The sequence below is a fragment of the Miscanthus floridulus genome, chromosome 2, assembly GCF_019320115.1.
Source record: "Miscanthus floridulus cultivar M001 chromosome 2, ASM1932011v1, whole genome shotgun sequence".
Classification (NCBI taxonomy): domain Eukaryota; kingdom Viridiplantae; phylum Streptophyta; class Magnoliopsida; order Poales; family Poaceae; genus Miscanthus; species Miscanthus floridulus.
The window spans coordinates 60,818,321-60,836,365 of NC_089581.1; the positions used below are offsets into that span (position 1 = coordinate 60,818,321).

General features: G+C 44.6%; 1 protein-coding gene across 1 annotated transcript; it reads right to left on the bottom strand.

The window, feature by feature from the left end:
- Window positions 1–220: 220 nt before the first annotated feature.
- LOC136525099 (auxin response factor 22-like) lies at window positions 221–4,622 on the bottom strand. The gene is made up of 4 exons (XM_066518137.1): window positions 4,254–4,622; window positions 2,988–4,134; window positions 830–1,713; window positions 221–729 (listed from the first exon to the last, which is right to left on the bottom strand). The coding sequence occupies exons 2-4, from the start codon at window positions 4,056–4,058 to the stop codon at window positions 633–635; spliced, it is 2,052 nt and encodes a 683-aa protein (XP_066374234.1). The 5' UTR covers window positions 4,059–4,134; window positions 4,254–4,622; the 3' UTR covers window positions 221–632.
- Window positions 4,623–18,045: the final 13,423 nt, after the last annotated feature.

Genomic DNA, 18,045 nt, shown 5'->3' on the forward strand with positions numbered 1-18,045 from the left:
GTAGCAATAAGGGACTCCACTACTGGACTTCCATGTTCCATCCCGTGTAAAACACGTGAAGGATCCATTCCTTTAAACGACAAGCGCATGGCACAATGCACCTGAGCATCCTCTGCGATCTGCATGCGTGCTTCACAATTCAGGCCAGCTCCTTAACAAATATTTACTCATGTACTATTTCCATGTTTGGTGATTATCAGATAACCAACCACAGGTATGGTGATTTTCAAGCTGATGAAATGAACATATAACAACCATAAGTTTAACATATACAGAGTCAAGTGCTGTCAAATTGCAGCAGCAGATACAAGCATTTTAACTAAATCGACAATGACAACTGAATTGCCATGGCACTGGCATTCCTTAACACAACTCGAACTTTATTCCAAGCTAATTCATCAAAGAGGTTATTTATCAACTTCGACCAAGCACAACACAGCTGACCACGACAGAGTTCTAACGATCAAGTCACGACAGATGAAAATCCGTACACCAAGGTTTTCTACAAGACCAGACAAACATCGCGATTCTGCTTCACTGCAGACAAACACAAATGCAAACACAGCAGTTACTTCGCTCTAAGCTTAGTCTTCCCACAAGCTTCAGATTGCCTTATTGAACCAGTCATGCAATCAAGCCCGCTCCATCATGTATTCGATGAGAGGTTTCTGCAGTCTCCCCACAGTGCTCTCTACTATGGTGAGCCTCCGTGCTACTTTCATGAAGTCACTGTCACACGCACACAATATAGTTTAAATGTACTAGTATATAGTAGACACTGATTATATACAAGGTCAATAAAAGCTGATGACATTAAGGAAAGGCTCACCTGAATGGCTCTTCACCAGTATGCTTGACAGCACCAGCAGCATCACGGTAACAAAGGTGGCTCATTATTTCTGCCTTCTCAATTCCAAACATGTCAGCTAACTGACCGTACAGCTCTTCGTATGAACCAAAGACAGATAAGTCAATGGTGCGACCAACATCCTCTGATTCCATAAATACCTTGCAGTGCCCGGCTTCTAACCCAAGCTCAGAAGCCTCGCGACCTTGGGATGAGAAACCGATGCAAATCGATGAACCAGAACCATCAGATACATTTCCTGTCTTCTGAACATTGCCATCAGAAGAACTGTTTCCAGTAACCTCAGGGGAGAATGTTTCCCTTGATCCTCTAGAATTCATCTGCTTCTCAGTAAGGATCGGCTTTCCAAACAGCATTATATGGGGTTTCTTCCCGTCATCAGATTTCTCTGTGGCCTGTGGTGTGCCAATTGTCAACAAGCAAGAGACACTCTCATTGACTGGTGCACTGCTGATCCCAAAACCCTTGGATATATGGGATGGCGGAGTGATAGCATCAAGCTGGTTAAAACCGCCGCCTTGGAACAGACCGAGGTGCAGCTTGCTAAGCTGGTGGTCTGTTAGGGGTAAACCAAATTGAGCATGCCTGGCTCCCTGTATGCCTGCAGGAGCAATGTCCGAGAAACAGCGAAGAGGGCTGTTGCTTGGACCAAGTGGGTTGCCGTGGAAAATTGGATTCAACAGCTGACCATCAAATGGAAAGTCTGGATGTTGGGGCACCCGCAACTTCTTTCTAGGTGGAGAAAATGGTCCCAGGTGAATTGGTGGAATGCTTGATACAATCTCCACAAGCCATGGATTGACACATTTCACATTCTGCAGCAAATCTGGTTCATCCCATGTCACCTGCAATAAATTTGCAACTATGTGAAAAAGAGACAGTGCACACAATTAGAATGTGCTGGTGCTGGCAGAGCTAATAAGGACAAAGGAAGCATAATCTAACAATAAATTGTGTACCAATTGCACAAGTAAATTCTTTGTGTTCAAAGTAAATTCTTTCTACATCTGCTATAATTAATAACATCAGACAAAATAAGCAGGCGAGTTTCAAATGTCTCACTTAACAATGCTAGTAAGACACCTACATTTGTATTCCTACATTGCCTGTCAAGCTATGCACCAAGACAATTCCAAGAAAACAAAAACATGCTAGGGTAAGGACAGATGAGCAACCAACAGGTAGCGCATTAAAGTTAAACTAACACTAGATCAATATTATGCTTGTGCCTCAATCTCTTTCTCAAGGTACGGTCGTACGGATGTACAATGCCATGCTGCAATTAAATATCAGCTAGCAATCTTATAAAGGCATTGATCATATAGGCAAATGTAAGGTACTGTCATTAACATGGAAAAAAAGGACCAATTGATTCAGGAGTCCAGGACTGAGAAACCTATATATAAATGGATGTTTGTTGGAAATATGTGAATGTTAATGAGTTCACTCCCCACATTTCAATTTCAGCTAGGCACACGTATAAAGCAGATCAAGTTTCCTAATGTTTCCTGATGCTAACAAAACGATGCTTACCAGCTTCCAAATTGTGCAGAAACAGACACAAAAAGCTACGTAGCTATGATGATAGGATACATGGAGATGAGAAACAATGCTGTAGAAGATGACAACACTGCTCTCAGTGACCACTAACCAGAAGAGACTGACGAAACATACTAACAATTTGAAAACTATACATTCCAGAAGAGAAAGTAACTGAATCAAACAGATGGTATATTTGCCCAATAATTCCTCAGATGCCCAATTTCATAATTGAATTTTTGTCTAGTAATATAAAGGCTTCCAGATACTTCATGTGGGCTATAAACGGTTGAGCACCATGCACTGTGTGCTGGTCATCTTTTAGGTGCACCTTCTAGTGTGAACCAGAGCACCTCAAGCAAAGATCATGTTTAAGCGATTTATGCATATTCCATATCAACATTGAACCAATAGTTCCATAGCAGCAGTTAAATTCACAGGGCATGAAACGTTCATAGTCTCATAGATACCAAAAACACAATACTATTAACCCCAAACAGGAAGCAAGTTAAAAATAGCATGCATCAGTTCATAATGCAGTATGGCACATAAGTATGGAAAACATGGGATCAAGCAAAACCTGAAGAAGCCTCCACAGTGAATTTGGCCATCTGATTGGGTCAGCAACCTGAGCAGAAGCTATCGTCCCCATAAACCAGCTGATCCTTGATGAATCCTCTGTCTCAAATGCCATCTTGAACCTCATCCCAGGGCACCACTGGTTCCTCATCACGTTCTGCACCGATGCAGCCTTGACAACAAACTCCGGTGTGCTAGCTCTCGGGTAGTACACCACCTCAAATGGTTGGCCGCTCGCCGCTAGGCTTGCGGCCTCAACAACATCCGTGATCTTCACCTTCCCCCTGCCTCTCAAGTACCCACCAGGACCCTTCATCATCTTACCCTCCTCATCCTTCAAGAAGGCCGACAGGGCCCCATACCCCGGGGCGTTCCACCCAGACATGCACTCCATGCCACCACAGGACACCCGCTTGGCACGGCGTATCCCGACGCACAGCTCGCCATGCTCGGTGCGCAGGAAGACGATGGAGTCCCCGGCGACGAGCTTCTTCTGGTTGACGAAGGTGCTCCATCCCGTGGTGAGCAAATGCCGGCGCGGCGTGCCCCGGTAAATGTGGCGGAACTTCCAGACCTCCCCGTGCACGTCCTTGGCGAGCACCGTCTGCACGGGCGGGTCGGCCCGGTAGTCGAGCTTGGGGAAGATGGTCTCGGCGCAGTAGCGCGGCACCGAGAAGCCGCCGCCGTTGTTGGCGTCGGACTGCGTGAGCGTCTTGGCGAAGGAGGACAGCTTCTCCCGGGCGTCGGCGGGGTCGCCGCCGAGACCGAACTCGTCGGGCTCTCGGAACTCCACCTCGCCGGGCGCGAGCGGCACCAGGCGGATCTTGGCGAAGACCTCGTCGGTCTCCGGATCGGCCAGGAAGCGCACCCCGGTGACGCTGCAGAGCACGAGCGGAGGGAGCGGTCGCGCCCCGGCGGCGAAGTCGGCGGCCCCGCCGGCGTGCGCATGCTCCGCGTGGCCCTGCGGGAAGTAGTAGACACGGGAGCGCACGGGGGGCATCTGCACCATGCCGCCGGCGCACGCGTGCCACAGCTGCGGGTCAAGGCACCTCTCCTCGCCCGCCTCCTTCATGGCCTCCTCCTCCTACTCGTCGTCTTCCTCCACGGCTCCACCGCCACCAAATGCGATCACTGTCCAGCAGAGCAACCTGCCACGTCCCCCGTTATTCACACGAACCCACCCAAGTACCAAACCACCCCACGCAACGAGACGAAACGAAAAGCAAAGCAATAGGAACGGAACGGCGACAGCAGGAGCGATAGATACCTCCTCCACGAACGCCCAAGGGTTCCAACTGGCAGATCATGGGGGCGCCGGAACCGCTACTCCGGAACTCGGAAGAGACGTTGGCAACCGGGCAAAGCGGATGAGAAATCTACATCAGGGCCGGCATCGGCCCGGGCAACGGCTCTGTCCGAGGACACCTCCCCCAAGCTTTGCTTCGGTTGCCCGAGCCCCAGGAGACGACGAAATCTCGACGGCGGCGAGGTGAGGTGGGGAGAGAGAGGCTGACGGTGGTGGTGGCGCGCGCGCTGCTACAGCGCACACACACAAACAGTGGGTTGGAATTATGGCGAGGGAGGCCTCGGACGCCTCTCTCTCCTTGTTGGTGATGAGTGCCGCTCGCCCCGCTACTGCCGCTGCAGCTGCTGCAGTAGCACACAGCGCCACAGCGGCACAGCCCAGTGGAAGCGCGGCCCCACCGGATCCGCCGCGCCCGCGCGAACAACGAACAGCCGCGCGGCACACGAGACAGAACGATACCTACGCCTTGTTTAGATGCCACCAAAATTCCAAGTTTTTTCACTCTCTCTCCATCACATCGATTTTTAGCCGCTTGTATGGAGTATTAAATATAGGTTAAAAAAATAACTAATTACACAGTTTAGTTGGAAATCACGAGATGAATCTTTTGAGCCTAGTTGGTCCACGATTGGACAATATTTATCAAATAAGACGAAAGTGGTACTATTCATCGGGTTGAAATTTTTTCAGCATCTAAACGAGGCCCTACTCCCACGACCGGGCGGGGCATGACGCGCGGGGCCCCGCCTGCCGGGGAGGCGGATTTTCTGCTGTCGGCGGGCCGATTTTTTTTTCTCTCTTTTTTTAAAAAAATTCATAAATTTGCCCCTAGAGTTATGATTTCAAAATAGGTACCCTTAGCTCGGCGCCGGAGTAATTGACGCCGAGCTTACACGTCTCAACGCTAGTGCATATGGCGCCTAGATTTTGGGGCCACGTAGGCGTCAATGAAAACGTGATGGTGACCTGACAGGCACCTTGGCGTCACAGATCTTGGTGTCGTAGATCTTTACACCGAGCCCGGCGCTAGATACCTTGGCGTCGTTCCGGCCTTACAGGTGGGTCCGTTTTCTTTCTCTTCTCCTTCCTCTCCTTTCTTCCTCTCCCGTTCTCTCTCACGCCTCTGTCTCCGGCGCCGCGGCCAGCCCGTCCATCCCAACGCGCCGGTTGGCGAGCCTGCCCCGAGCACCGGCGCCGCGGCCAGTCTCGCCCCGCCCGCCCCGTCCCGTGCGTCGGCCCGCGCGCCCCGCCCCGCGCCCCGCCATGGGCGGCCGCCGGGGCCCACGCCCCGTCCCACGCGTCAACCAGCCGCGCCCCGTCTCGCTCACCGGCGAGCCGTGCCCCGCGCGCCGTGCTGCGCCGCGTCGGCTAGGAGTGCCCGGCAGCGCCCATCCCCACCCCGCGCGCCGAGCCGCGAGGCGCCGTGCCTCGCCCACGACTGTTGCGTCGCTGAAAGTGCATCTAGCCCTTTAGTGGGTTTTGGATGATTGAATGACAACGTGATTAAAGGTCTAACCCATTTGCTAAGTGTTGACAGGAAATAGGTTATCTCACAGGTACTTAATAAAAGCCAAAATGATATGTTGTTGTATAAATAATCTAGTTCAAGCATAAGACAACAATACAAATAGAATGCATGCAAAGGCTTATTTATTGTGGGATTTCCATGTACTGTGTGAAAGCAAGCTCGTAAGAATTAATTAATGAGACATGAGGGATTGTATATGGAATGGCCTCATATTTGAAGCTTGCTAAATTGAAATGAAAAAGATAACAATACAAATGAATGAATGATTCAACACAAGATGTGACTTGTTGGCTTGAGATAGTAAAGATAGCAAGGAAAGGCTTCGAGGTATTAAGCAAGAGTGAAGGGCAAGCGACGGCTTGGCGGCTGAAGAACCTAGCTAGGGTGAAGAAGGAAGTACTTGCATTTAGTTGAGGTACTAATCAAGCTATGATGGTCATGTCTATGTGGAGGATCAAATCACTATTTGGAGTGTTTAATGAAAGTGACTTGATATATTTGGGATTATTCAAATTTGATGAATGGAATCAAGTCACGTGCTCAAGATGGCTATGCTCAAGTGAAAAGATCAATATCAATATGTTGCCACCCTCACTTGATGAAGAGTGGAATACACGGCTTCGGCTGAAAGAGATTAACTCAAAAGATTTAAATTCGTTATACTTTTAAATTTGAGTTAATAGGAATATCGTACTATTAAGAGGGATACATCATGTTGATAGATAATGTTTCATAAGTGCTCAAGCCAACCCATGTGAGTTTTAGAGTGTTTGAGAGACAAAAGAGCAAACTAATTTTTGCTGGTCTGGCATATTGATACCGAACGTGTCCGGTATTTGCCCAGCAATGACAATATTGTTGATGTCGGGTTAGTTCGTCGGGAGTTCTGACGTGAGTCGAAAGTTTCAACGTGAGTCGGAAGTTCCGACAGTCGAGAGTTCCGGCAATGGTCGGGAGTTCCGACGTTTCGTGCTTAACTGACTTGGAGAATTCACTTTGGTCGTCATACCGGACGTGTCCGGTAGGTATGGATGGCCAGAAGCTAACGGCTAGTTTTCAAATGCCTTGAGGGTCGGGAGTTCCGACGGTCGGAAGTTTCGGCACGAGTCGAAAATTCTGACACCTCACTTACTGTAACTCAGTTATCGTTGGCGCAGTGTAAGTCATACCGGACATACCGTATGGCAACGGTTATAAAACGGCTAGTTTTTCTAAGGGGGCTATAAATACCCCAAAGCCTCCACCTTTGGAGGCTGCTAATTCTACTGATACAAATACACATTTTTGAGCCTTGCTAACTCTCCCAAACCCTCACTTAGTGAGTGTGTGATCCAAATAGCAAAATCCATTTGTGGGTTAAGAGAGAATTTGAAAAAGAGAGCAAGCCACCACTTGAGCACTTGTGCATATTATCTATTTTATGATTCGCATTTGTTACTCTTGGACTCTTTGGTCTTAGACGGTTAGGCGTCAGCGGAGAGCACCCGAGAGATTGTGGCGTGTCTCAGAAAGTTTGGAATGGTTGATTCCACCGTCTCGGAATCAACTAGTAGAAGAAGGAAAAGGAGTTTGAAAAGACTCCAGCTAGAGTGACCTTCATGGTATCCTCTAGGGCTGACCTTCGCTGGGTCGCCTGCGGCCCCCTCAACGAAGAGTAGGACTCGAACGAGTCCAAACTTCGGTAAAACAAATATCGTGTCTCAATTCATATTTCATTCGATATTTGTGTTGCTCTTACTCTTGTGCAGGTTATCTGTGTATATTGTCATATCTAGTAGGTACCTGCAATTTGATTTGAAGTTAGAAATTGAAAATAGCAAGTTTAGGGTTGTTCCACTGAAATCGTGTATACCGAACACGTCTGGTATTTCCTGCCTGTGCCGAATATATTCATTCTCTGTTCTAACTTTGTGTTGCAGGGTTGTTGCTTCTAGATATACTCTTTATACCTTGTATACTCTATGACTAACTTGTGAGGGATGGTACTACTCTTTATTTGGAGTTTTCATTTTGGAAACTCCCTTTACTAATCGTTTCTGTATTTAAAGGTGTTAATTTTTAGAAACGCCTATTCACCCCCCTCTAGGCTGCATCCTAGGTCCTTTCAGCCGCCCTACTCGTCGTCGAACCCGAACGGCTGTGACCACGCCAGCCCCTGCTACATCGCCCTCCCTTGCCCGCTCCACAAGGGCAGCGAGGGTCGTAGGCCGGTAGCGGGGTGCCGGTTGTCGGCCTCCTATGGCTGCCCACCCCGCCTGCTTGGCCACTCCGGTTGCCGGCCGGGTGCACGCGTGGGCGCACGACATCTTCCCCGCCTGTCGTCTCTGCCTCTTGTCGACCAGCTGCGCCTCCCTTGCACTTGAGGTACATTAGTTTTTAAATTTTGTTATTTAACAATGGTTATTAGTTGGTTAGTGTGGTAGTGATTTAGATAGGTGGAAAGATATTTAGATTGATAGGTTGATTGATGGATACTTTACATAGTTGGATATATAGTTAGTTACATAGTTATATAGTTAGTAAGATAGTTAGTTAAATAGTTATATACTTAGTTACATAGTTACTTGACATCAGGCATGAGGAGCATGGCCCATCTCAGCTCCAAGACGCTCCCTCGACTCAGCCTACACAACCTTCAGGCACTAGGCGATGCCATCCACCTGACCCTTACACTCCAAGCACCGACACTCTTGGTCATAGGTAAGGGTACGACTAAGAGGCAGTGAGGGTTTGTGGTAGATGTTATTATGTAGTATTATGGATTTTGTGGACTTTCATTATAAACTATTATGGATTGTATGGACTATTATTATCGATTATGAACTACTATGGACTATAATTATGGACTGTGTGGACTATTAATATGCTCATGTATATGGTTTCAGATGAATGTGGCATATATTTGTATGTTTGTATATGTTGTATTGAGGTTAAATATTCATCTCATATTTGTGTATGGGTAGCATCAAAAAATAGGGGAAATTATGATGAAATTTTCTGCCTAAAGTACGTATTAGTCAGCGGCATCAGTTTTTCTGGTTCAAAATAGTGATTGAAGTCTGAAATCGAATAGACTTTTTAGTCATGGAATCTAGAGGAAATAGCCTTTACAGTGATTTGTCATGTCACAATTGAATAAACTTTTTAGTGTCCTTCGAAATAGTGATTGAAGTCTAAAATCGAATAGGCTTTTCAGTCATGGAATCCATGCTCTCCAGTGTCCTATGATGTAGGCTTTTTAGTGATTCTGAGTAGACTTTCCAACGGCTAGCAAACCTGCCTCCGCCTATATATATGCGTTCTAGGATTCAATGGTAACCAAAAGAAAAACCAAACTAGTATTCGGTTTTGTTGGAGTAGGAATGTCTGGAGGGTCATCCTAAGGAAAGGGTTTCGGAAGTAGGAGATGAAAGGGGGACGAAGGGAACTCCCATTGTGTGGGAGGGGTCTTTTGGGCCTGATTTCTTTAAGGAACCAGTGTATTAGTTTCCCCCCGAGAGCAAGAGTGATTTCACTAAAGAGTGCCCTCTCAGAGGATACGATAATTGGAAGGAAGATTGGCCAAAATGCATGCATGGTGAGGACTGTTTAGTGTAGATGTTCACCGAGGGGATCGACGGAGGTTGTCACTTCTTCAAATGCCCGTGAGAATGGGTAATTGCTATTACATTTTGTTTGTAAAATGTGTTTCTCGAATACCCTTATAACTCAAAGGACATACTTATTGTAGTATTCTAAGTCCGAAGAAAATTATGGGTTCACTATGTGGGTCGATCCTCGACCAATTTATCTGCATTAGTAGTACATCTACTATCTACAGGACCAAATCTTTGATCTACAAAGTGAAGTTAGCAGCGGGTACACGGAAGACGAAGACGACGACAACAACAATGGTGCAAGTTTACAGGAGGCACTCTGCAATAATCTATATTGCACCTGCCCTAATCACAAGAACAAGGGCCTCCGTCGTCACCCCCGCCCCCACCACCACCAACAATGGGAGGCTACTGTGAAGAAGGTGCAATACAATTTGCTATATGGCCACACTACTAGGACGATCCTATCTTATTCGCATGGCACATTCATGTGTTTGTTGTTTGGTTTAATTACCTAAGGCATGTTAGGTTTAGTCGAAGAAACTATGTACCCTTATTTGGTACATGTTCTCACATGCCATTTCTTGTGCTTGTTGTTCGCTTCAATTACCTAAGGCATATTAGGTTTAGCTCAGGACCTCTGTACCCTAGTTCGGTATATGTTCTCACATGCCATTTCATGTGTTTTGTGTGTTGAATTATATAATGCCCTACTTCATTAGGTTTTGTTTACAGCACGTGATCATATTTCACTATGTCTGTAATATTAATCTGAATATTCTGATCACAAATAATAAAAACAACTACATAATAAAAAGTCCAATACTATGACACATTAAACAATACAATAATACTAGAAGTATGTGCCGACAAACTAAATAACGCAGTACATGACCTAAGCATGCCCATACTTAAAGTGCATTACATGACAACACAATGAAAAGTCCAACAGTAGACAACATTGTTCATGAATAAACCATAAAACTAGCAAGTAATGGAGACCACTGAGTGCAATGAGGCCACTTTTCCTTCCTCAGGGCATCGGGGTTCTCCTCCATCGCTGCTTTTGCTTGGCATGCCGCTCAAGCTTCTTCTCCCCCTCCTCCCTATGCGTAGCAACACGCCTTCTTTCCTTCTCTTCCTTGTACTCCTTTTTTGCAGCCTCCTCTCTACGTCTCTTCTCCATCATCTCCTTGTCCTCTACCTCCCACCGCAACCGTTTCTCTATCCATTCCTTGTCTTCAGGCTTGATCTCAGTGTCAATCTAGTGCTCAAAATCATAGAGCGGTGGAGGAGTCTGCAAAAAATGCAATTGTTACAAGACAAAAAAAATCATGCAAGATGTCATATGACACAAACATCAATTTCTCACCATCTTGTTAATGCGGCGCTGACGAAGTGTAGGCTCAAACGCAAAATTAGAACACATCCAATACCTCTGTCTATACATGTCCTCTTTATCGGACTTGGCTACCTTGCAAGGATCGCCGCAAAAGCACATGGGCACTGGAACACCACTAGATAGAGACAATGGGTCGAAGGCATTTCCAGTCATCCGGCCATAACTACAATTTAGCCATTTCGTTCTAAGAACCGAAAGCAATTAACATTAAACCCTACACCTAGGGTTTCCCATTTGATCCACAACAATGAACTCATATCATAACAACGTGCGCTGAGGTTACCTTGGTTTGGTAGCTTTTTCATGCCTTGGCATCCTACGGTTGTATAATATAAATATTAAATTGCATGAAACCCTAAGTAATGACGATTCCTAAGTTGAAAAATCCAACTAATATATACCGAATCAATTTGAAAAAAAACTAGGAGGGAGCGAGGATACCTTGCTCTCGAAGATCTACAGATCAAATCAAAGTTTCCAAGGTCCAATATGCCAATTCGTGAGGTAGGGCGAAGTGGGGAGAGAAAAAACCCGAGAGGGAGGAGAAAAAAGAGAAAGAAGGCTCGGGCAGGGAGGTTGGGCGCCGGGTTAAAACACCACCTCGGCGCCATAGATCTTGGCGCCGCTCTCGGTGCTAATAACTACGGCGCCAAGCTTGGCGCCAATAACCCCGGTGCCAAACTCGACACCAAGATCTACGGCGCCAAGCTCGGCGTCAAGATCTACGGCGCCAAGTTGCCTGTCACGTCACCGCCACATCCCCGCTGAGCCCAAAACCTAGACGCCAAAATCTATGACGTCGAGACGTGTAAGATCGGCGTCACCAACAATGGCGCCGAGATAAGGATCCAAATTTTGAAAGCATACCTCTAGGGGCACATTTGTGAATTTTTTTAAAAAAGACTAAAAAACAAAAAAAAATCGGTCGGTGGGGTGCGGCTGCGGCCGGGCAACGCGCGGTGGTGGTGATGACTCCATTCCGTTTTTGCTGGTCGTGTCATCTGAGATCGTGTCCTGTTTGAATTCATCTCGAGATGATCGGTCATCCACTGCCAGTCCAACAGCCTCCTGGTTTATCTCAATCGACCCCCAGATTATTCGTAAATCGGTTTATCTCAACCGTCACCCAGATTATTCGTAAATCGTAATAGTAACGTTGGTTTTCTTTTTTTATTAATTACTCCCTCCATACTAAAAAATAAAGTCGTTTTGGATAAGGCTTGGGTCAAATATTAGGAATATAAATCATGAATGACTTTTAAGTTGTTGAGTTTGAAAATGTGAAAACCATATGTATAGATTTGTCTTGAAAAATACTCTCACAAAAATTTACATATATCACTTTTTGATAAATATCTTTATGAAAATAAGTAGTCAAAGTTATGCTTCGAAGACCGTGCCACTGTCCAAAACGATTTTATTTTTGAGTATGGATGAAATATATATGAAAAGATTAGATGAGCTACTGGAAATAACGTTTTTATTTTAGGGCCAGATGGGGACGCCCAGTGCATGATGCCAAAGTTGCTGCGACGGGGCTCCAGCTGGACTGATGAAGAGCGAACACACGCTACTCGCCCTTGTGTAGAAAGCTCACGCATTTGTGATCTCCTGAACAAGCAAACCATGACTGGAAATGGACCGGATCATCACGTGGAATGTCCACTCGTTCTCCAACTCCTCAGAGCAAGCGTGAACCGACGCCCAGATCTTCAGCGTACGGCACGCCATTTCCAGCGCAGGCACTGAATCATGAGAGGTTATGGGGCCAGGGCGGTCTGGCTCACATTTGTACGCGCGGCACACGGTTGCATGCCGGATTGCGGCGATTGAATTCGAGGGGTGGAACCGTACGTACGTGCGAGTGTGTGTCTTTGAACAACGCGGTGCAGTGCAGAAAGACAGCCAGCACAGTGACAACTGACAAATGGCACCACAGGCGGAGGTCCAGCACTGCTCGACCGACCATGTTCACTTGACAGTGAAAGAGAGGGGGTTAAATTTGGACTGCGTAACTAACTTTACCAGAAAGGAAAATGGAAGCGAATGTTTTTTGAGGTTAACGCGCGGCCCAGAATAGCTTGGTCGTAGAAAACCGGCGGTGGTGCAGTGGAGTAAAACGAACTAGACTAGTGGAGGCGTCCGCATCATCAAGGGATCCCATCGCGTCGCTGTTGCGTGTCGTCGTCGGATTCAGCTGCGAGCGGAGCCGACGGCACGGGGTTGGGTGATGAAGATGCTTGGGAACGCCGTGCGCGCACCCGGGCCACTCCTGTCGTGTCGATGACGGCCGTGTCCCGCGGCCGCAGCTGCGCCTGCGTGTGCGTGTGCTCGGTCCGGTGCCGTTGAAGGTGTTAAGAATTTCTCAACCATAGGATTGATGGCCTCGTACCGTATATACGCAGAGGGCTCAAACCATATATACTATAATGGCTATCATATATGGTCTAAAGGTATTTATATAAAGAGACTAGATGTATACATGAAATGACTAATAAAAAGATGACTCCCCTTATATACCTGTGTCTCCTTTGTATTCTTGTATGTTGTTCTTGGGGATTGAGACAGGAGACGGGATCAATCTACGACTTCTACACACCTCTTTCTTGGGATTGAGAACGGAAAAAATGGATCTAACAATCCGTGAATAGACCGATTCTCAATACGTTATTAGCAGCTCTTCCAATTGGGTGAGACATTCTTAATTTGTTGAGGTTTTTTTTCTGATTAGTGTGAAAGCACAATACTTCTTGCCGATGAAGAACATTGTTGTCCTTTCTTGGACTATTGAAGTCCTGAAGTGCGCATATCGAAATCAGAATTAGAGGTAACCACAGTTGTTGAAATGACAATGGGCGTAATAGAGGGAAATCATTGTATTGTCTGCAAGGAAAGTAAGCCAAATGATATAGGTTCACCCATAAATGACAACATAATGAAAGTGGTAGCTATGTGGAGTGATTACTCTATGCGACAGTATATCGACTAGTAGCAATGTATATGCCACACCTTGCCTACTATAAGATCTACCTGCCAACTACTAGAAGATGGAAAGCAGGTAAACTAGTTCGAATCCTAAATCACAACAAGCTAGAAGCTAACTTGATATTAACCAACTGTCGGTTTAGTAGTTATACTAGGCTCTGACAGGCCGTAGGAATCTTGACAACTACAATGCTAGTAATGATATTTCTTATGTGTACTTTTACCTATGAAAGTTACGCTATCAGTTGAGAGTTTATCCCAGAAGGATATTGGTCACTGTTGCTCTTACGAAGCAGTCATTTTTTTTCTTAAGTCAATGACTTTGCATTAAAATAATATTTCCTAGATAAATGAAAATTCTTGGTCTTATCTGTTCTATTTAAAAGCTTCTCTTCATGTTGAACAATGAATTGATCCAAGCCATGCTTTATATAGAACACGAAATATGTTGCGATAAATATAATGACTAAATTTTTTCTATATGGTATGAGTAATTGGGTCAAATTTGGGCAATAAACAAAAGAGTTGGACTATGAAATAACTCTGCATCCAAAATTTATGCTTAGCAACCACGGCTATATGCCATATTCTTGCTATCATACTTATACACACCAAGCTCAATGCGTCTGAAAGCGCAATGCCACCATTATTGTACTCATGCATATGATCTAGAAGGTCGATATCCATAATGGATAGATTGATTATCAATTAAACAACAATTGGTGAGCATTAGCCCCAGAAGAATTGTTATGGCTAAATTATGGGTTACGTCGGTAACTACAGGTGTTAAGTCTAGAAGGCTGCATATGCATTTGTTGAAACCAAGAACTTGCGGAGCAATAGTTTATAATCCAACATAAGTTATGGGCTCAACAAGAAGTTGAGGATACTCCTCCTGTAGTAGAAAATACATGCAGTATTCACACAACTGCATGAAAAGTCCAAGCTAATTGCATACAAAAATAGTAATAGACCCCCAAATAAAAGTGCGTAATATTTCTCAAATAAATCACCACTAAACCATACATATACACCACTAGAAGTTGGGGAATGAGGAATTTTAGTATGCTATTAAATATCTCGGCATTAGAGAGAGATGAATGCCCATATTATGAAATGCCTTGATATTTATGAATCAACATGTACAAATCTAAACTAAACTAGTTGCTTAGTTACACTCCTCTATTCTATAGCATGGAGTTATGCCAGATAGCTATTTGTACTGATGAGGAGCAGCCATATTGGTTAAAATCTAAATAAATGCTTCTACCCGAAGTAGATGTGGATATACCCGGGATTAATTTCATATCCATTTTTGGCCTTGGCATTTTGATCAAATTATGCGGGGACGCCTGCAAATAAGATCTATAGGCTTAAGGCAAAAGCATATGCTCATGAAGCAAACTCATATTATGTGTGATAAAACTCCTGTCTTACTCCTATAGAGAAATCACCCTGCTAGTGAGTTATCTCACGATGAGGTTTATCTTGGAGATAAAAATCCTAGCAATGCGCGCGTACTATAAAGCTAGGAAAACGGAATAACAATGGATCTATCATTTTGGGAAATAACGAAGATTGTTATTAAGTCAGAAAAAATATATGTCGACGCTTATTTGCCTCTATAATTGCTAAATGAGTCTCTTTGTGAGAACCCGGATCTGAAACAAAGTCCATGACAGGAGTGCTTGAAGCTCTCATATCGGGTCAAATGAAACATGCAGTTGAGACTAAACAAAAATCGCTATGTGAATATCTTGAACCTGATGTTCAGATAATTATGGGTCATCGTTGAATAATGGGTGGTGAAAAACAATGGTTCAAAAGGTCCTAATAGAGACCAGTTCTGACATAAGTTTTATAAAAATATGTTTCGCTATATAATGAATCTGGCTAATGGCATGAATTAAAATATGTAGTTATGGGATTCTGAAAATCCATGAAGAACAACATCAAAATCTCATACCAATATTGTCTTTTATGAGAAACGACCTCCCCATAAAGACAACAACTCCTCGAAGGATTTCCTTTGAAGGAATATATGGTTATAAGTCTGAATGCACCAAAATAAGTGAATTCCTCGGAATGAATAAAGACCCATATAAGACCCGAGAGATAAGAATGAAAAGAGAAACTAGAAGGAACAAAAGTATACCATATAAGCAGATGCACATTTCATGAGTTTTTACTATGGGTGTATATATACTTGTGATATAATGCCTTCTCCACCAAAAGTTTTGGATTGAAGTATCCTCTGAAATCGATATGATATATTTTGGCGTTACTAGCAATACTTTCCCCATTACGCTAGAAATACAGACTTGTGATAAAGATAAAGATTCTCGAAGTATCTGGAATCAATCCTAGAAGGAGTCACCACTATTATGAATAGAGAAAATTATATAATGATATAAAGAATAATGATTATCAATCACATCTCAAAGATGCGTGTTATTGCAACTTTGAAATGCACAAATATGCATCCTGATGTATGCATGCTAGAATATAATATATTCCTTTGATTATTCTCTATCTCAATGTTCTTGAAGAATAGCGAGACAAATATCATGAAGACTAAATGTTGTGGAAATCTTGTAATCTCACTTGCTGAAAGGACCTTGATGTCGCCTAGAGGGGGGTGAATAGACGCTTCTAAAAATTAACAACAAATAAAACTTATAGCGGATTAGTAGAGTGCGTGGCACTGATGCTTCGTCGCACGGCACTGCCGCACTGCAGCACTGCCTCGCTGAGAATGCAGCACTGTCGTGCCTGTGCAGAGAGCTTCAACAGCAGCTACGCCTAGAACCCAAACTTGGAGATGTACATGGAGATGTCTAGTGGCAAGTCCACTAAGTACCTGCACTCATAAACATACACAACCAACTATAGGATCTCTGGTTGGCCTAGATGGGGGGTGAATAGGCCTGCCAAAACATAAACTCAAACTTTTATCAAATTCACCCTGCGGTATTGCCGGGCTAGAACAGCGGCACTATCGCACCTACAGACAACTTCTAGTCACAGTTCAAAATCCATGAACAAAAACTTAGATCGGAGAAATTTTCTAGCTTACTGCAGGTATGACACTCACAGATCAGGATCTAGAAGTAGTAGGAACACCACACACAAGTGAATCGACTAGAAACCCTAGAAATCACCTCAACCATAATATGTCATGCAAGTAATGTAAATTAAGCACAAGTGACATAATGATTTATCCCGTGGTTCAGCTCGCCACCAAGGCTTGCCTACCTCCACGTTGTTGATGTTAGCCACTAAGGTTAGGGTTTTCCAACTCTTCCTCGTTCTCAAGTCAAGAGACTTAACTCTTGAGATGAGGGGTGAGTTTACTAGCTTCAAGAGATAGTTATAAACCTCTCGGGGCTGCCACATAAGTTGGCAAGCTCCATGGGTGATGCTCTAGCTGGCTAGGAGCCAAGCTCCAAGAGTAATAAACACAACCGCCAGCTAAAACATGAACCAAGTGCTCTTTTGAGTTGAGAAATCAATGGATCTGCTCTCTAATCAAGTTTTGGACCCTTTTCTCTCAAGGATTGATGGGTAAATCAATGGATTTGCTTGTGGGCTTGAGGTCAACAATGGAGGGTGAGAGAGAGCTCCTTTTCTATTTTGAGCGTGCTGGAATGAGCAGGAGGAATAAGATGTAGAGAGCCATTAGGGAGAAAGGGGAAGGGTATAAATACCCCCTAGCCCCCAACTATCACTTAAGTCGCGGTAGTGTCGTGTCTCAAGTGTGGCAGTGCCTCTCTTCAAGTGCGGCAGTGCCGCACCACGCAAGACAACAAGGGTAAGAGTGAAGTATAAACTATCTTGGCTGTGAATCTAAGGATGCATGTGTACGTTTGAGCACTTGGTAGCACATATTAGCTTAAGCATTGTGTCCCCCTTTATAGTATGACTTTTTCTATACTCAAATTCAAAATATAAAAGAATTTAAACCTCCTTTGAGTTTGAAGCCATCTATATTTGTAATTGGGGGCTCCTCCATTTCGTGTAGCATCCTTGAACATGAATTCCCTTCTTGTCATCTCGATAAATCTCATTAGTTCTCTAATTGCATGGTCATTATCACCAAAACCCACAATTAGGGCTTGATTGCACTTTCAATCTCCCCTTTTTGGTGATTGATGACAACCCAATTAGAGCTTATAAAAGATATGAAAAAATACTGAGATTTTCGAGCCATGGGTGTAGAGCCTCTCCCTAAGTATCTGAATA

Bases quoted from the DNA above. Each gene is read 5' to 3' on its own strand.
- LOC136525099 (XM_066518137.1), bottom strand. From the start codon at position 4,058: ATGAAGGAGGCGGGCGAGGAGAGGTGCCTTGACCCGCAGCTGTGGCAC. The intron at 1,714-2,987 runs GTTTTGCTTGAT...AATTTATTGCAG, and splicing joins CACTGTGGAGGCTTCTTCAG to GTGACATGGGATGAACCAGA. The intron at 730-829 runs GTGAGCCTTTCC...TGCGTGTGACAG, and splicing joins ACTGGTGAAGAGCCATTCAG to TGACTTCATGAAAGTAGCAC.